Source organism: Gigantopelta aegis, chromosome 9 (assembly GCF_016097555.1).
Source record: "Gigantopelta aegis isolate Gae_Host chromosome 9, Gae_host_genome, whole genome shotgun sequence".
Taxonomy (NCBI): domain Eukaryota; kingdom Metazoa; phylum Mollusca; class Gastropoda; order Neomphalida; family Peltospiridae; genus Gigantopelta; species Gigantopelta aegis.
Genome location: NC_054707.1, coordinates 20,033,608 through 20,054,268, shown reverse-complemented (window position 1 = coordinate 20,054,268; position 20,661 = coordinate 20,033,608). Strand labels below are relative to the sequence as shown.

The 20,661-nt window shown below is 38.2% G+C and overlaps 1 protein-coding gene across 1 annotated transcript; it reads right to left on the bottom strand.

The window, feature by feature from the left end:
• Window positions 1-896: 896 nt before the first annotated feature.
• LOC121381199 (vacuolar-sorting protein SNF8-like) lies at window positions 897-15,901 on the bottom strand. The gene is made up of 8 exons (XM_041510392.1): window positions 15,770-15,901; window positions 11,833-11,883; window positions 10,762-10,900; window positions 10,054-10,158; window positions 7,147-7,219; window positions 5,126-5,267; window positions 4,624-4,698; window positions 897-2,933 (listed from the first exon to the last, which is right to left on the bottom strand). The coding sequence occupies exons 1-8, from the start codon at window positions 15,821-15,823 to the stop codon at window positions 2,832-2,834; spliced, it is 741 nt and encodes a 246-aa protein (XP_041366326.1). The 5' UTR covers window positions 15,824-15,901; the 3' UTR covers window positions 897-2,831.
• Between the last annotated feature and the right edge of the window lie 4,760 nt (window positions 15,902-20,661).

Genomic DNA, 20,661 nt, shown 5'->3' with positions numbered 1-20,661 from the left:
GTTAGACCATTAAATAGGTCAGTGGTCTGTGACAATATGCCTTTAATATCTTGGCACATTTTGAGCTGTAGTTGTTTGGTGTCTTAAGAGATGGTTATTTCGACACTTGTCTGTAGAATGAGAGGAAACCCATTACTACCATATACGGTACTCTTACCATTCAGGCGCTTAAAAAATTAAACTTTTTATTTATTTAACGACGCCACAAAGAGCACATTGATTTTTTTTATTCAGGCGCTTGTGCGGGGGGGGGGGGGGGGGGGGGTCGGGAGTTTGTTTTGTTTTACGACATCTCTGAAGCACATTGATTTATTAATCATTTGCTATTGAATGTCAAATATTCGGTAATTGCGACATACATTCTTAGTGAGAAAACCCGCTACAGTTTTCCATTAGTAGCAAGGATAGCACATTCCACGGCCTTTGATATACCAGTCGTCGTGCACTGGCTGGAACGAGGAATAGCCCATTGACAGGTTTCGGGGGTTGACTTTCCCTGTTTTTGCTAATTTTCTCTTTTCCCAGAATATATAACTATAACAGCATGATTAGAAATTAGAAAATTGTATCTAATATTTAAACTAATGGTACAAAAAAACAAAAACAAACAAGCTGTAATAGACGATATGAAACTCAAAGCAGGCACGGCGGAAGCAAGTAGAGGGGGGCCGACTGAGATCGGGGACGCAGATATACGCTCACTCACTCCCTCTGTCTCTCTCTCACACACACTCTCAGTCTCTCTCTCTCTCCCTCTCTCACACACACACTGTCCGTCTCTCTCTCTCACACTCTGTCTGTCGGTCTCTCTCTCTGTGTCTGTCTCTGTCTCTCTCTCTCTGCCTTAAGATTTACTACCACTAATATTGGAAAATCGGTGCATTTAAAGTCATACCTCGTCTTTATAATATTTTATTAAAACGAGAAAACAGTTTTTATAATTTTAACAGACTTCAAGGCATCACTGTTTGACATCATACTATTACTGCACATCAATGTAAGTTGCCATCATGTTAGTTAAAAGCTACGCATTAACTTACAAGTGACCAGGTGCGGATCCAGAGGGGGGTCAAAAGGGTTCGGACCACTCAAGACAACAACTGTTTTCACTTATTTTATTGAATGAATGAATGAATGAATGAATGTTTAAGTCTTAAATATATTTCATTTAATTACTCTGCCTATGACCCCCCCCCCCCCCCCCCCCCACCTGCAAAAAATTCGCCTGGTGGTGGTCTTAGTCTCGAGGTGGGACAGCATGATTGACTATCTGCTGTCAATCAAAACATCAAGAGAGTGCAAAAACCATGCTTACTATAAGTACCTCTATAATCTGATTTTAGGCTTTCAATGTGACGTGGAGCTCACCGTTTGAATATGAACGTAACAGACTAGTACAGAAATGCCGCCATGGTAAGACTAGTATAATATGGCACTACAGGTAGCAGAATACCAAACAGCATCTCACCGGGTCAAAGTTCAAAGAGCACCTAAGTTTGAATATTGTATTAAACAAGTCACCGCCAACCAGTAGTGAGAGTTTTGACAAGACTTACACGGTCATTTCATCTGGCTAGTAAATTTCTGAAATTTAATGTGAAGTAGAGTTAGTGTGCTTGAAACATGAGCGCACGGTCCTACTAAAAGCAGGATATTTGTGTGGAACTAGGGTAGTCAAAGACGGCTTGAATGTAACAATTTGTCACCCACAGCATTTCTGTTTAAATTGCCATAGGTGAAACGGCCCTCCGACGGCAATTTTGAGCATGCCTCCTATGGCAATGTTTTTTAAAGGTGACTTTTGCAGCAACTAAATATGACTGAAATAGGGCCGTACCCATCTCATACACATCTCAAGGTTTAATCTGTATAGTGTTTCATTTGTTTATAAAAAGTAGTGCCCATCCCCCTACCCCCAGGATTTTGATCAAAGTACGGCCCTGCTGAAAGGTTATTTTGATACATGTAGACATATTTCAAATGTACAAATGTTGAATACTGGCAGATAAGGTACACCAGATATATTAATTTTGCTGTTGTTGTGGAGTTTTACCGAAGGCGGTAATTTTAATCCAGCAGCACAAAAGTGATGCTCTCAAACCCACGGCAATTTATATTTCAACGACGGTTCAACGTCGGTTCCGTCGTTAAGATGGGCCCTGCAAAGATGGTTCCCATTGTGTCTAAAACTAGCAGCTTTAATATATGAATGTCAAACACATGTGGTTGTTCTAGTATATCTCTGAAACAGTAAAAGGTTGTAATTTAAGCAGTTAAACTGACTTAAAAAGACGATCTGTGCCCATTCCAGATCCTTTGCACTCAGGTATCTTGCTAGTAAAGGTTTAGCATCTCTGTGGTTTACCAAGTACAGCTAGCAAGAATGGAAAGAGATCCAACTGCCCAAAGAACTTGGAAATAATAATAATTAAATGTTTTTCCAACATTTAAGACATTCTAGCATTAGGTGTTTTTTTCTTTTTCCACAGAAATGAAGCAATCCTATTTACGGCTTGCACAAATCAACTTGCCAAAGTCAACCTGTAAGTCTGGAAAACACAACTATGGATCCAAAGAACTCTGAAACAGTCATTCAGTCTTCCCTGGACTTTTACTATAAAGCTTCTGGGGTCAAGACACTGTTCCTCAGAAAATTACCCTCCTGTCCTGGAATTTTTCACTGGCAAACTCAGAGGTTAAGTCCAGGATGGGCGTGCCTGAACCTGGCTTGTGTCCCCCCACTACTGGATATGGGTACATCAACAGAGTTCCCATCCCGACAGAATATGAAGTCAATTAGGTATAAACTATAATATGTAGAATGCATCTGATCATGTCACTGTGCATTCGGGGAAAAAACTAGGAAACCAATATTGTCTTTCCTGTCCTGGATGGTCATCCACCCATGCAAGGCCTTCTTTGACCATGAATTCCTGAAACGATAAACAAGAAAAAACATTTAATAAGGGAGGTAACTGTGACAATAAAAATATTTACACTATTACTGGTATGACATGTTTGAATTTCTTAGTAGTTTCATCTATATTTAGATAAATTAACCCTTCCTCTAACTGTGACAATAAAACATCTACACTATTACCTGTATGACATGTTTGTTTCTTAATACACATGTAGTTTAAACTGTATTTGGTTAAATAAAATATGTATATTCATAATACAATACTCCAGTTAATGTAGGAAATGAAGCATATTTTGCAGTTAATCAAGGTAAATAGTTTACATTAATAAAAAAAAGAAGAAAGAATTGTTTTATTTAACGACACACTCAAAACATTTTAATTACAGTCATATGGCGTCAGACATATGGTTAAGGACCACACACATATTGAGAGAGGAAACCTGCTGTCGCCACTTCATGGGCTACTCTTTATGATTAGTAGCAGCAAGGGATCTTTTATATGCACCATCCCACAGACAGGACGGCACATACCACAGCCTCTGATATACCAGTCATGGTGCATTGGCTGTGATGAGAAATAGCCCAATGGGCTCACTGACAAGGATCGATCCCAGACTGACCGTGCACCGAGCAAGCGCTGTACCACTGAGCTACATTCCACCCCTTTACATTAATAAGGACCTTCAAGCCCATAAGAACCACGAGTCTAATTCACAAAGGTCTCTTAGGCTCTGCTAGACAACAAAGCATCCTCTTTGCAAGACTTTTTGCATTGCCCTGCGAGAGTTTAGTGAATTAGGCCCCAGGTAGGGAGCAGTGGTGCCTCACCAACTCACAGGTGAAAGTGTACATTATTTTGTCCTAGGTACTCTGTATACATAAAGATAAACATGTGGCTTGTGCCCCCCCCCCCCCCCCCCCCCCCCGTCCACCAGACTGTGGCCTCCTCCACCAGAGATTATGCATGCCCACCCCCAACTCCAGATATTGTTCCTTGCTAATCTTTGTCTTTTCTTTTCAATCATGCATAACAAGTGAAAGCAAGCGATTTACAGTCAAAAACACACAAATTGTAATATATATATATGATCTCTTATGGAAACAAGAATAGTATTGTATTTATTACCTCACATATCACTGAACAAAACTCTGACAATCATTTCCAACATAACTAAATGAGATATAACAAAGCAATACCAGGTCAAAAGAAAACAGTTTAACGAAATGATGCCATTCAGCAAAATGACAGCAAAAGTAATTCCATATATTTAGTTAGATTATGCAAGCATGAACTAAAAGAACCATGCAAAGACTTTCTGTATTCATCTTTATGCGGAGTCATACAGTGTGGCATGACCTCTCAAATGACAGATCCCACAATATGGAAGGTGTAAAATATTTTATAGGTATCTCAGCTACTGTGGTGTAATAAAAATAATTTTATCAACATTTTCAGATGTGGAAGAGAGAAAATATCTCATGGGTATCTCCACCACTGCAGTTTAATAAAAGGAATTTTATTTACATTTTAAATGGAGGGAGATACAACATATCCCATGCATATCTCCACCACTGCAGTGTAAGAAATGGAATTTTATTTACATTTTAAATTGAGGGAGATACAAAGTAATGCATGCGTATCTCCACTACTGCAGTGTAATAAAAGGAATTTATTTACATTAAAATTTAAACCCTATACTTACTAGAGCTCGCTTTGTTCTTTCCTCTTCCCACTTGAGTTCTTTCATTAAAATATTTTGACTTACAAAACCAGTTGCCTAAAAAATAATTTTAAAACATTAAATTGTATCTATTAATAATTAACAGAATTTATCACTGGTATGCGTACTCCAACTTCTCATATCTAAATACTGGACTCTTAAAAATTTAATTACAAGTCAACAAGTCAACAAATTTAAATATTTGGGTGGTAAACAGAGTGAACATAAAAATTGCTTCAATAAAAATAAATTTCAAACGATGTAATTTTTAAATTTGACTGTCTGTTTTAAAATCTGAAATATAAGCAGATGTTATTTTCCATAAACAAGACACAAACGAGTGAATAATCTTTGATATAATTCTGTCTTTAGAATGTTTACATTATGGTTTCTACCTGTAATATTATTTATTGTTCGAAATGTATTTTACAACTTCATATTCCAAGATACAAAGATATAATTAAATATAGTAAAATGGGCCTACCTGAGCTTGCTGTAAAACACTGGTGTGATCCATGGTCAACTCCCCTGGTACAGATTGGATCAGAAATGTGGGGCCCACCGGGATCACAGTGAAACCATTGCCAAGAATCTTCAGTTTCTTTATTGCTCGCATAAGATCATCACTGCAACAACGAATATCAAAAAATAAAAATTATTACACTCAGGGCTTGATATTTACTATCTCATACGTGCTCTGGAAACCTGTACAACATGTAGAGCAGTGCAGAGCTCGAACTTAATGATACCACCAATGGCAATTGTAGTCATTGAGATATAAATTGCCATAGGTTGGGTGCATCACTGACAGCATAAAATTGCCGTCAGTAAAGCTCCTTAACAATGGCAAAATACACATTATCTGCTAGTGTATAACATTTGTACATTTGAAATATGCCTACATACATCAAAATAACCTCGAGTTATGTTTATTTGTTGCAAACGTTACTTTAAACAAATTTGCCATAGGCAGGGTCAAAATTGCCATCAGCGGGTCATTTTATCCATGGCAGTTAAAAAACAATGGCTGTGCGAGACAAATTCTTAAGTTCGAGCCCAAATTAACAGATGGTGTTTTGATAATATAGCTAGGACTGTGATTCAAGTAACCACAATGTGATTTCATTCATACAGTATGTCAACCTGACAAATGAAAAAGACTGGCTGCTCACAAAAACAAATGTTGTCCTGAATATCACCACAGGGCTTCTAGAATTTTTACAAAATCCACTAGCCATGGGATCAGTGATTTAAAAACCTCACTAGCCACGATTTAAAATTCACTAGCCCTACTTTACTTTAAGTTTAATACTTTAATACAATTTTACTAAATAATAATAATAATCAGATATGTCACCTAAAGTTGGACATAGAGCTTAAAAACACTAACATTGATTGGGGGTCGAGTTTAAATTTAGAAGAATCATACAAGCAAATTGCTAATTTATAAGAGTAAATCTCTTACGTAAAACATATTAGATTAATAAAAAGAATTAGTTAATTATAAAGTTTGTTTTGTTTAACGACACTACTAGAGCACATCGATTAATTAATCATCTGCTATTGGATGTCAAACATTTGGTAATTCTGACACGTAGTCATCAGAGGAAACCTGCTACACTTTTCCATTAGTGAGGGATTTTCCCACAGATAACAAAGCACATACCACAGCCTTTGACCAGCCGTGGTGCACTGGTTGGAATGATTGTGATTCAGACGTGTATCATTATTCATATTTTAATCTAACAAATGAAAATGAAGAAGAAGAAAAAAATAAAATTGTTTAACGACACCACTAGAGCACATTGATTTATTAACCATCGGTCACTGGATGTCAAACATTTGGTCACAAGAAGAATTCCGTAGAATTAAATATTATGCAGGCCTCGCAAAAACTTATTCCGTTTCGCTGATAGAAAGAAAGAAAGGTTTTATTTAACAACACACTCAACACATTGTATTTACGGTTATATGGCATCAAAGATATTGTTAAGAACCACACAGATTGAGAGAGGAAACCTGCTGTTGCCACATCGTGGGCTACTCCTTTCGATTAGCAGCAAGGGATCTTTCATATGCACCATCCCACAGACAGGATAGTACTTACCATGACCTTTGATATACCAGTCATGATGCACAAGAAACAGCCCAATGAGCCCACCGATGGGGATTGATCCCACACCGACCGCGCGTCGAGTGAGCGCTTTACCACTGGGCTAAGTCCCGCCCCGTTTCGCTGATAGATGCACCCATAGAAGCAGATGTTCATTTCAATGCATGTTTAAACAGGAATTCAACGGAATTGGATGTCTCGTCAATCATAAAATGATTCAGTACACTGTGATGAACATCCATAGTTGCAACTATAAACCAAGTTTCACTGACCTAAGGACTTATAGTTTGTGAGAAACTGATCTAAACATGAAACTTTAATGCAAAAGTTGATGCTGCCACTATCGAAAAAGTCCAATGCTTTTGTTGTTATGGCAGTTTTTAAGTACGTACATGCTGATGTCCTGTGAATGTCGACCTCGGGATTTTTCCACCCTCTTCCTTAACTCTTCAATTCCTATTAAACCTGAAATGTTCAAAGTGCAGCAAGTGTACAACAGTGTACATAATAAATGAACATATATAAAACAGTGTTTTTGTTTGGGGGGGGCAACTGACTAGTTAATAGTCTAAAACTCCTTAAACGTTTAAGAAGATAATTTTCTTTAAGTTTCTATAATTTTTTTAGCAGTTGCCCCCCCCCCCTTGCCCCCCTTAGCTACAGCCCTGATTTTAGTTATAAAAATTAAGGTAACACATTTACTATGCATTTTACAAAACCATGCATTTTTTAAAATACTATTTGACATCCAATAGTCGATGATTAATTAATCAATGTGCTCTAGTGGTGTCGTTTAAACAAAACAAACTATTTATTTTATTTTTGTATTTCTTTTGGGACAGGTATACTTAGACCAGCAGTCTATTGTACAAAAGATAGCCAAATTATTCATCTCCTGCACAATCGGCTACGACTTAGCACTGTAAAATGGAAAAACCCCAAAAACATTTAAGGCTACACAGCTGAATGAAACATATACATTATCACCCACCCTTGGTACTGGCAGAGAGGGTTACCAAATAAAAAAAACCTTTCTTTTTAATGAACATGAACCTTTAAATGAAATTGTCAAAGCATTAAAAAAAATCATGGGCCAATTTCACATGTCTGGGTTTCATAACACCAGGTTATATGAAGACCTAGGTTTAACACTAGTTTACGTAAACCACTGGAAAACATCACCATGACCTACACCCGTGGTGTATTTCACACGTGTGTGTTTTACCCGTGTTTACAAAACCACGCTTTTTACATGGGTTACCCGCAGATCTAAAAAGGGACATAAGCGAGAGACAGCTTACACCTCATTACTTTGTAGTTCAAAACTCGTTGCTAGTATATTATTAGCATTCGTGTACAAGATGGGGGGTCAGCTATCTCTCCCCCCCCCCCCCCCCCCCCCCCCCCCCCCCCCCACAGTCTGGGGCAAACCATATTTGGGCAAAAATGATGGAGATGTTTGGCCAAAATAAGCTGGCTTGAAAACGTTTCACTGTGTATTTCCATCATTCTACTCACAATATTAGTTATAATCCACGTAAAATGCGTACAGAACCCTACATAGCTGTTGGTAATAATGCACAGATGAATAAACATTGTTACCCAGAATTGGGCATTTCCCTTTAATTGGGTCAAAAACCAGCCTCCCCCCACCCCCCACTCCAAAACAAAAAAGAGACCCGTATGCCTGAGGGCAACGAGAAAATGTTTTGTTAAATCTCGCCTTTCTTTCCCTTTGTTAAGATGAGACAAACACGAAAGCATGTCATTATAAGACTCCAGTTTGTGATAGACGTTTAAAGAATTTGCGTTCATGACTCTGTTTTTAGTGTTAAAATTATAACAAAATGTAATTTTAATGCAATTCATTATATATATTTTTAGCAGAATAAAGATAACTTTTTTTTTTGAAAATTATCTGTGAGTGTGATTAAAATACAAAGCAATAGCAATACTCAGAACAGTGTGTAGAGTGGTTTATATCGTTTCTATACATGTACGTCTAAAATAAAGGCGTTTAAAGAAAAAATAGCTGGGGTAATAAATAGAATAATAAATGAAATACCAGTTATTATCAAATTTATTTCCCTTGCTAAAGTTCATGACAACTAAAAATTATTTCACTCATGAATTTAAAAAAAAAAAAATGGTATCTTGTTTATTATCATCTATATATCTCAGGCGCTTTGTTGTTTGTTTGCTATGAACATGGTGAATAATTGTTGTGTGAAGTGGTGGATCTAATTGTCTTACACACCCATTGGTGAGAACATCATTTGTTATTTTTTATAACCCATACTTGTTAACATGTACGTGTGTTTCAAGACATATGACTGGCTGCTCCAAGGTGATGTCCAGGTCACCAATGCCATTCATCCAATGGTAAAAACAGCACAGTCGAAAACTTAGCTACAAGCGGAAGGGCTGTAAATAACTTTTAGTCGAAAAAGATGTTAAAATTTGATTAAAACCTGATTTTTGAGGATATGTAAGAAATAAAATAATGCATTCGTGTCCGTTAGATCCCATTTATCTTACAGCTTGCTGATTAAAAACGTATCCAACTCCCTTTCACTCGTTAGATACATTTTAAAACAACTTGTTGTAAGATAAATGGTATCTAACAGCCACTCATGTATTATTCTTTACATACAGTCGTGCTAAAAGGAAATAAAAAAAACCCAAAAGGCATCTTGTCTAAAAGGTGGGGGGGGGGGGGGGGGGGGGGGGTCGAACCCCTCGATCCCCCACCCTCTATCTGCTACTGTAGTGGGTTAAATGGTCTCTAAAATATGTTCACATTCAATGGCTAAGCGATATTGATGTAAAACACCATTTTGCTGGCGAAATTATCTATTAAGAAAAGTTACTTCGAGCAAACCCAGTGAAAAACCACCTCAAGGGCAGGTTTAAACAAGCAATACAATTGCAACCCAGTGTTAAACTAGGGTTATTGAAGACCAGACATGTGAAATGCACAGTAAACATGACCTAGGGTTTAACCTAGGTTTAACCCATATGTTTCCAAAACCCACCAATAACCCAGACATATGAAATCGGCCCCATGTGTTTTCAAATTAAATATATTAATAAACACTTATTTGTCCATAGTCATTTCAGCTTTCAACCAAATTATTAATTTATTTTCTTTCTAATCATTTTTTATGCAAGACATAAAAAGGAATAATAAAAAAACATGATTATCCACTAGTTTTAGCAAAAGATTAAAAAATTTAAGAACAGTGATAAATAATTGAAGTATTTTCAAAGTAAACAAAAACATTAAAGAGCTGTCGTACCTCCATTTTGATGGCTTGTAGCGAGACAAACTTCAATAATCTGGACACCTAGTTCGTAATAGAAGTCTCCTACACCAAGCATTTCAGCCCAGAAACCCTTGCTTGCTAAAATAAACAAAAATAAAATAAAATATGTCTTAGGAATACAAAAGACCATCATCTCCAACAAATCATATGGTCAATATTATGGCCAACTGTGTTATTGCTATCTTAATATCAGAACATTTCCACAACTTGTGTGTCTCTTCTAAAAAAAAAAATTAAAATGTTTTAAAAACATTCTAGCCATTAAGAATCCTCACCGACAAGGAAAGATATATTTGGTAGACAAAATGTGATGGAAAATAATTTCAAATGTACCCTGAACTTACTTTATAGTTTTTGCAAGATGTTGGTTTTTATTTGCAATTTTAATATACAGTACTTTTTTTTTTGTAAAGCTCTTCACACTGTTTTAATTTAATTTTTGAATATTTATATTGATGATGATCATCAATTCATTCCTATATTTACCTTTGACAGCCAATAGGCAATGTTTTTTTGCACATTAATTAATTTATTGAATATGAATCAAGTGAACTAGATCGAAGTTAAAAAGAATATTCTATGTACACCATTCAAACAGGTTATAAAAAGTACTACTACTCCCTCTGATAGCTGTAAAATTCAAAACTGTTTTCTTGAAAATGTAAATAATAAGTTTCGTACATGCCAACGGGTCAACCCCGATTGAAGCACACATTTCCTGAAACTGGATTCGGAATTCTGGGTCCTTCCGAATATCATCTTTATGTTTGGTGGCAAAATCTTCGAGATTTTTCTTAAATGTGTCCATCTGCTGTGCCATCTGTGTAAAATAATGATAACATGTTAAAATGGGGATAATGGAAAGGAAAGGAAAGCAAATGTTTTATTTAACGACGCACTCAACACATTTTATTTACGGTTATATGGCATCAGACATATGGTTAAGGACCACACAGATATTGAGAGGAAACCGGCTGTCGCCACTTCATGGGCTACTCTTTCTGATTAGCAGCAAGGGATATTTTATATGCACCATCCCACAGACAGGATAGCACATACCATGGCCTTTGATATACCAGTCGTGGTGCACTGGCTGGAACAAGAAATAGCCCAATGGGCTCACCGACGAGAATCGATCCCAGACCGACCACACAGCAAGTGAGTGCTGTACCACTGAGCTACATCCTGCGCCTATGGGGATAATGATGATGATCATAAACTATGTACAATGATCATAAAATAATATCAATAACGATGCTAAGATTAAAATTAACCAGTAATGGAAAAGGTGAATGATATCAATAAAAGAATCAAAATACCCTACTACATGTATTTGATGACATTTTTTTTTTTCCTTCTATAAATCACTTATTTTAGGAAATTGGGCAATTTTAAAACTACTTATTGAGACATTCAGTATTTTGGTGATTTTGCCAACAACAGATTAAACCCTCCATTCAGAACTGGTATTTAATGACAATGGTTTAGTGGACTTATGCCACTTGTTTTGTTTTTTAAAAGGGGCTTGTGTTTAGTATAACAGAAGTTTAAGTGCTTACAGCCCTCTACATTGCGACCGATATGGTCGCATATGCGAATGCGACCATTTTTTTCATTTGACGACTTTTATACAATCTATATAAAAACACAACAAAGCACCATCTGGCTCCGAGATGCAAAAGCTAATGTAGAGGGGCCTGTGTTCAGTATAACCGACGCCTGGGTCAATCCCGGCAAGTGCAAGGTGCTTACCTGAGCAAACTGATCTTGTGCTAGTTCTGTTCCTTTATCTTTATATCTAGCCTGAAAGAGAATTAAACATTAATATTACCGTATATCTTCGCCTATAAGTCGAATTTTTTTCACCCAAAAATTATTTTATAACTTGGGGGGTCGACTTATAAGAGGGTAAAAAAAATTCACCAAAAAATATTACTGTTTTGGGGATTATTTTACAAGTTTTATTGTTGAAGTATGCCATGTATTTATACTCAAATATGTTAATTTGACACATTTATTTTTTATAACCTTTTTTTTTTGGCATTAGAACGGTTTTGGTTATGCGAAAAGGCGTACGATCTCACTCACATGCCAAGACAACAGTCCACTTAGTTAAATTAACAGTCATCACTAATAGTAAAAATGTAAACAATACTAACTACCTGTTGCCTGAGTTTATTTTGAAATCTGGTCACTGGCATTAATGGTTGTTCAAACAATGTATAGAACATACATGTCAGTCTTTAATCTAACTGGTGAAACAGCACTCTTTTTTTTTTTTACCAAATGCTGACTCATGTCACCGAGTTATTAGCAGCAGTGACAAGTTGAAGTCACCTTATTATTTTTTACCTAATCCAATTTCAAAAAACAGAATTTAAGACAATAATTTGTTTAGTGTATCATACCTCACTTAAAACCTTGTTGGTCCATTATTTTTACTTTAGTAGAACACCATCAAAAAAGAAAGAAATGTTTTATTTAACGACGCACTCAACACATTTTATTTACGGTTATATGGCGTCAGACATATGGTTAAGGACCACACAGATTTTGAGAGGAAACCTGCTGTCGCCACTACATGGGCTACTCTTTCCGATTAGCAGCAAGGGATCTTTTATTTGCGCTTCCCACAGGCAGGATGGCACAAACCATGGCCTTTGTTGAACCAGTTATGGATCACTGGTTGGTGCAAGTGGTTTACACCTACCAAATGAGCCTTGCGGAGCACTCACTCAGGGTTTGGAGTCGGTATCTGGATTAAAAATCCCATGCCTCAACTGGGATCCGACCCAGTACATACCAGCCTGTAGACCGATGGCCTAACCACGCCGCCACCGAGGCCGGTCACACTGTACATCAATGCATATTGTGCCAGTCAAGCATTGTTTGGTTCTCAGCCAGATTCATTTCAGTAATGCTAAAATATTATTACTACTTTCATTTTAACACAACAATGACACAATAATTATCAGTTACTAAATACTATTATGCTTTTTAATTACAAATATTCATTTGTTTTACTGAAATTTTATTACTAGAAGTAGTAGTTTTTGGTAAAGAAATATTACCATTTGAACCGAGTGTATAATTCTGAACCTTTCCGAATGAACATGGAACATGATGCAACATTACGAAATGTACTGATAAATGTTCATTTTTCATTTTTTTTTCATTTTTAAAATCAAACTTCTGCCCTTTCTCCTGGAAAAGTCACTTCTACTTTTTAAATTCTAGATTATGGCCTGCATATACATGTATATACATTAAAAACATGTATCTTTCTAAAATTATTAAATCAAAGTAGGCTATAAGTTTATTGCATAAGATTAGGCCTACACTTACACAATACAAAATCAGGCCCTAATCTTGCCGGCGAAAGAAATGTTTTCTTCGCCAAAAGTCAGCTCAAGTCGAGTTATTAGCAGTAATCCTAACACACACACTACAGGAAGAAAGTAGAAACCTGTCAACAACGTATTTAACTGGAACATTATTGAAAGAGGGTGCAGTCAGTATACTTTTTATTAGGTAGCTTAAAAATGATCGATGTAAAGGTATTTAATGTCAAACATAAGCTTGCTGAACATTGTATTAGAGCGGGAATCATTGATTACTGTTTATTGATATAGATTGGTCTCTGAAGGTTAGAGTGAGTGATAAATATTTTAAATGGCATACAGATGATGTGTTTTTACCTATTTTGTTTCCTGTGTAGAAAAAATAATTTTTTGAGGTAAAATGTAACAAAGAATTGGATATACTTGTACTTATAATTTCTTAGCTACTTGACTGTCTATCCATCTCAAGCAGCCCTCACATATTGGTCACGGCGCCTGCGTGACCCCTAAAATAGGCCAAAAAGGGCATTTTCACGAGGCATCCGTCAGGACCCTGCCCGATTTCTACGGACTCCACTGCAATTTTGAGGGGTCGCCCGAACCCAGCAGGCGTGAAAACCTGACTCCCAAATCTGCAATTTTCAAGCGTGATTTTAGGTCGTGGCAATCCCGTAGACATTTTGCTTGGGCCCCGCCTGGCGGCCTGCTGGAAACCGACCGGTAATCTAGTGGCCACCTGAAGAGTTTGAAGAAAATTATTGGGAAAAAATCCGCCGGGCACCCTGGGATTTGTACGGGCTCCTCACAGCCACCATACGATAGCCTCACGCATCCCGGGCAATTTGTACAACATCGGTCGGGCACCCCGCTGATCCCGACCGGCGGCTTCTAAACTGCCCCCACGTGGGCCCCAACTGCCACCCCAAGATTTGGGCCCTGGAGTATATATACTCAAGGTGCGGACGCCGGGGGGAAGCCCGACATCAATCGCCAGTCGCCTGGCCAGGCTCCACCAGGACACCTACCAATCTGTTCTTTGATCAGCCGGCGCCCGCTAGTTTATCTAGCGGTGTCCAGCCGACACCTTGGCGGCTGCATTGTCTACACATTGCGATCCAATGTTCAAAGGGCACTGCCCGGGCCCCGTCTAATATGTGATGGCACACATCGCAGACATGAAATTCACTTGATTCATCCACGGGCTCTAAATCCCCCAGCGACTCTTGCAATTAGAAAAATCGCGCGGACGCTGGCTGATATGCGAGGGCCGCTTTACTATGAGAATTAGAACGTAAACAAACAGTAGGTGGTGTATTACTTTAAAAAGTGGGGAAATCCCAAATGGCACAACTTAATAGTTAAAGTTTGTTTTGTTTAATGACACCACTAAAGCACATTGATTTATTAATCATTGGCTATTGGATGTCAAACATTTGGTAATGTATATAGTCTTTGAGAGGAAACCCTTTACTTTTTTGCATTAGTAGCAAGGGATCTTTTATATGCACCATCCAACAGACAGAATAGCACATACCACGGCTTTTGATATACTAGTTGTGGTGCACTGGCTGGAACGAGAAATAGCTACACTACACAAAGAAACCTGACACAGCCGTATACAAAGTGTGTTATAATTGATCAGAAATTTACAAACCCACTAGCCCTGTGGATAGTGACTTCTTAAAAAAATACCCTGGTTTCCTCTAGCCTTCCCCTACATATCAATATCATAAGGCCTAAGGTCTTACTACACAGATCACTTCCGGGTGAGAGTTCATTCATCACGGTCCACTATAGTTCCTAATTGTGACACATGTTATGGTTCACATATTCACTTCTAGGAAATGGTGAAGAATTAAAACAATATGTATGTTTAATGGTAAGCCTTCTGACTGTATTTTGCCCATGTTATTTTGTAATATTGTGCATCGACCTTTTGGGACATGGGTATACAGCGCAAGTGACAGCCAGAGTTAATCAGTTAATGAACCACCTGTTTGGACTGGTACTACAGCCAGATGCGGTCATATAGCAAAAAACTGAGATGGAAATGTTCTCAATTTTGGAGTGAAAATAAATGCTTATATAATGTATGTTCGCAATGGTGTATGTTGTTAGTGCCAATGAGAACCCGTTCTACTGGCAATCTTCGTTTGAAGTTGGGCAATTTAACATGGGTTTCAATGGCAGATGACATCTGTGTAGTGAGACCTACCCCGAGGGCTGGAGTGGAGGTGACTCGAGTTAGTCCTAGGGAGGAATAAACATTGACTTTTCTTCAGTGACTTCACTATTCACTATTTCTCTATTTCTCTATTTATATAATATACCGACAAATCCAAAACTACCTCAGCTAGGCTTTTCTTTTTAATAGCAGCAACTCCGTGGGCCCTTCTATGCATCTTGAATGTTTATTTCTCGTAGTTTGCAATCAGTTTTTACAAACACGGAAGTCCTTCCAAAAACATACCAAGGGCGACCACTCTGTATCACTGTAATGAATGTGGGTCTCATGAAACAGTTTCTGAGGTCTATGGCAGGGTTGAAATCAATCTGATTAAAATCAGCTCCACTGGCCTGTACTATATGTGGATCTGATGGGGATGGGAACTATATTAACGTGCCCACATCCTTACGGTTCGGGCACGCCCACCATGGATTCGGATTCTGGCATAGCCAGTCCACGATTCCATGGGGGGTGGTGGGTGGGGGGTGGGGGGGGAAGGGTGGATCTGAAAGCAGTCCGTTGAAAGTCATGTCCAAATAACCTTTCGTTCGACCAATCAAAAGCTTACTTGCAAAATCCTGCCAGTAATCTGAACAAATTTCCGAATCTTTTTGAGTGCATTCGGAACCTTGTAATCCATGTAAAACTGTGTAGTGATTCGTTTGCAACCTTATATAGCTGTTTGGTAGTAATGCTAATATGAATAAATGTTATTATGCAGATTCGGGCATTTTCGTTTAATTCGGGCAAAAGCCAGCCTGTACGCCTATGCTTGTATGATACAGTGTATCTATAACTATTGAACTGTTACACCGAATTTTATGATACTAGTAGGCCTATATCATAAACAGACATTAATAAATAATTGAAAATTTTGTTGAAATTCAAGATTAAAAATAGTATTTTCCAGGCCGATATAGACTGGATGCGACGCACTTGCGGTTCGTATAAAAGAAAAATTTAAATAGGTTACATTGGTTTCAATGAGAGCGTCTAGACTGGATGCGTGCGATGCACGTGTGTTTGCAAAATTCTTGCGGCCACCCGCAATGAAATAATCGTAGGTTACATGCTCAAAACAGCAGTCGCAGACACATCAGACACAATAGTCGACCCATACGCACTCGCCGCATTCAATCTATGTGGGCCGTAACAGTAAACGCATCCGACTATGGGACAAATGACAAAGCTTTGCAGTGTCCCAGACTTTGTGCATACAGGATTTGTAATAATACGATATTTAGGAATACGGACTCCTATAACTCGAGTGACCTCTAACCCTCCTTTTTGGTTATATAGAAAGAAATGTTTTATTTAACGACGCACTCAACGCATTTTATCTACAGTTATATGGCGTCAGACATATGGTTAAGGACCACACAGATATTGAGAGAGGAAACCCGCTGTCGCCACTTCATGGGCTACTCTTTTCGATTAGCAGCAAGGGATCTTTTATATGCACCATCCCACAGACAGGGTAGTGCATACCATAGCCTTTGATATACCAGTCGTGGTGCACGGGCTGGAACGAGAAATAGCCCAGTGGGCCCACCGACTGCGCATCGAGCGAGCGTTTTACCACTGGGCTACGTCCCGCCCCTCTTTGTTTATATGTTGTAGTAGGGGAGAGCTAGAGATGAATGTGTGTAATACTTCGACACTCGTCGAGGGGAGGGCTAGACGTCACTCGAGCTAGGATTCATAACAATTAGTGACTGACTAAGTTCTCATTGGACAAATTGGTAATTGTACAAAATCTTCTTCCCTTGTGAAAAAAAAAGACACAATCTCCTTCGTGATTATTTTGGGTGATATTTTTAATATATACGATGGGAGTGCTCTAGTTATTGAACATCTAGCACAGAACCATAGACGGCTCCCATTTCACTTGTAGGCTGTTTTTGCTCGAATTAAACGAAAATGCCTGAATCTGGATAACAACATTTATTCATATCAGCATTAAGTAGCTATAGAGGGTTGCTGTCACGGTACATGCTCTTAATTTGTTTCGCCTGTGGCGATTTTAATTGTGTTAGAGGGCCGTGTGCAGTTTATTGCCCGTAGCCCAGGTGGACAACTTGTTACGTAAGACTTCTGCGCGACCATCCTCGATTCTTGCGTTCCAATATGCACTTAGTCCCGCTGTGGAGGCCATGTGGCGAGTAGTTACGTAATACCTCTGCGAGTGCGGGTTTTACAACCGCGTTTTGGCGACGATGGCGTCAGTAGTCTGACGATCAGAGAGAAATATACCGAGGTAGACTATGAGATGATACGTGAGGTGCCGCTTTGTTCCCTCAGGCCAATTCTGATTTTGGAATAAATAGCTAGAATTTAGAGAGATCTAGGAGAACGATTAGGAAGGCTCCGGAGGAACGTTAGTCCGTTTGGACTTTGGTAAATATCATTTCTGCTCTGTGTATAACCTTGATGTGATTGATGTGACTTAAATATTTTAATACTGTATTATACCAATATTCTTTAGACAGTGTCTTCGGTCATCTGACGAAGTAAATCGTAGACTTATTGTTCTAACATTATATGAGTATTTGGTAATATAAAGCTTAGCCAGTCATCCTAGAAGACCCTAGGTACACTGTAGGTTATTGTCTTTATTGTGATAAGTATTAATTCTGTGTTACAAGATTACTGAAGAGTAGTTAGGGTTAATTAAAAATTAACCCGTTAGGAATAGAGCTGTAATTCCTTTATTAATTAAGTTCCCCAAGAAGCGTTCCTAAATTATCACACGTTACTGAACGAGTAGTAAGGGTTAATTATAAATTAACCAGTTAGGAATGGTGTTGTAATTCCTTTATTAATTAACTTCTCCTGTAAGCGTTTCACAATTATCACACGTGCGGGTGTGGTGTAACGGTGAAGTGATTCGCATATTGTGTAACTAGACACCCAGAGATTAACTAATTAAGTGATCAGTTCTGGGTTGTTATTATTGTTGTTATTAATTTACTACTACGGCTGTACATTTGTCAGCGTAGATTAATACAGATTCCAAAGTGTATTGTGTTTTTGTTGTGTTTTCTAGAGAACTAACGTGCTATATTATATATACTTTATATAAGATCGTATCTCTGATCATACCTAGAGACGAGCCATACTAGGTTTAACAGCCTGTTACAGAGAGATCTAATAGATATACAGTTAGGAGAGAGATTTTGATAATCGTGTTTTATTCGGTTACGGGAATTATAGAATCCCCGTGACAGTTGCAAACAAATCACTATGCATTTTCACATGGATTATAACTAATTTTGAGGCTAGAATAATGGATATACATGATAATACATAAAAATGCCTCAGGTTAGCACATTTTCCCCGAATATTTCTATAAATTTGAGGTTTTTCTCCGGCACTAGAGGGGAAGTTGAAGGGTATTAGATGGACATAAGCCATTTCTTTGATTCTTTTTGTCATCAAGTTGTGCTTTATACAATACAATCATCAATGAATATATTTGCTTTATATGATCAGTTAAGCGCTAACTCGATGCGCGGTCGGTCTAGGATCGACCCCCGTCGGTGGGCCCTCTGGGCTATTTTTCATTCCAGCCAGTGCACCACGATTGGTGTATCAAAGGCCGTAGTATGTGCTATCCTGTATATGGGATGGTGCATATAAAATATTCCTTGCTACTAATGGACAAATGTAGCGGGTTTCCTCTCTAAGACCATATATCAGAATTACCAAATGTTTGACGATGATTAATAAATCAATGTGCTCTAGTGGTTTTGTAAACAAAACAAACTTTAACTTTATATATCCTGGCGTCATATGTTTTCGATACGATAAGCATATATGATCAGTAAAATATGTTTTCACTCAATAATATGTGGACCTAATTATTGTTTTGTCACACAACATACAACCCTCTAGATTTAATTAAGTGGGTTTTGTCTTGAGGGAATTCTGCACAAAAGAGATTTTCTCCAAGGGGATTTTGTCACCACATTCTGTCCAGAGGGAACTTTGACCTTTCGACGAGACATATCAGATCATCCAGATGTAGAGAACATTCTGGGCTTCATTGAATGAGGGGCGGGACGTAGCCCAGTGGTAAGGCGCTCGCTTTTATCAAAGGTCGTGGTATGTGCTATCCTGTCTGTGGGGTGGTGCATATAAAAGATCCCTTGGTTCATTAGGAAAAATCTGATGACTACGTGTCAGAATGACTAAATCTTTGACATCCAATAAACGATGATTAATTAATCAATGTGCTCCAGTGGTGTCGTTAAACAAAAAACAAAAAATCATTGAATGATGTTGTTTCAGGCAAGCACAGGCTGCTCTTGGTGGGTATATGTGTTCGATATCTTTCTTCGTAGGCTATCCACCATCATATTTTATTATTATTATTATTATTATTATTATTATTATTATTATTTAATGTAACAATAATATACCATTAGAGCACATTGATATATTAATTATCGGCTGTTGGATGTCAGACATTTCATTCTGACAGTCTTAGATAGGAAACCCGCAACATTTTTATTTTTACATTAGTAGCAAATATCCAGATTGGATAGCACATACCACGATCTTTGAAATACTTGTCGTGGTGTACTGGCTGGAACGAGTAATAGCCTAATTGGCCCACCGACTGGGATCGATCCTAGACTGACCGCGCATGGAACGAGCGCTTTACCACTAGCTACTGAAGGTGTACAATTCTAAAGCCGACTTTATATCACGTGAGCGCCTTACCACAGGCCAGTAGAGATGATATGTGGGGTGGGGTGGGGGGGCAGTCTCGGAGGGGAGACAGTCTCGGGGGTGGGTGGGGGCGGAAGCCATACCAACAAGTGAGGGGACACTTGTGCCCATACACCCACCCACCCCACACCCTCGGTCTCTACGGGCTACCTGGCGATGATACGTTATTCAAAACAAAGAAATACATTTGTGTAAAACTAACAATGAAAACCTTTTGGGAAGTCTGTCAGTTGTTGAACTCGAACATTATGACATTCCTAGATTCTTAGCGACAAAACG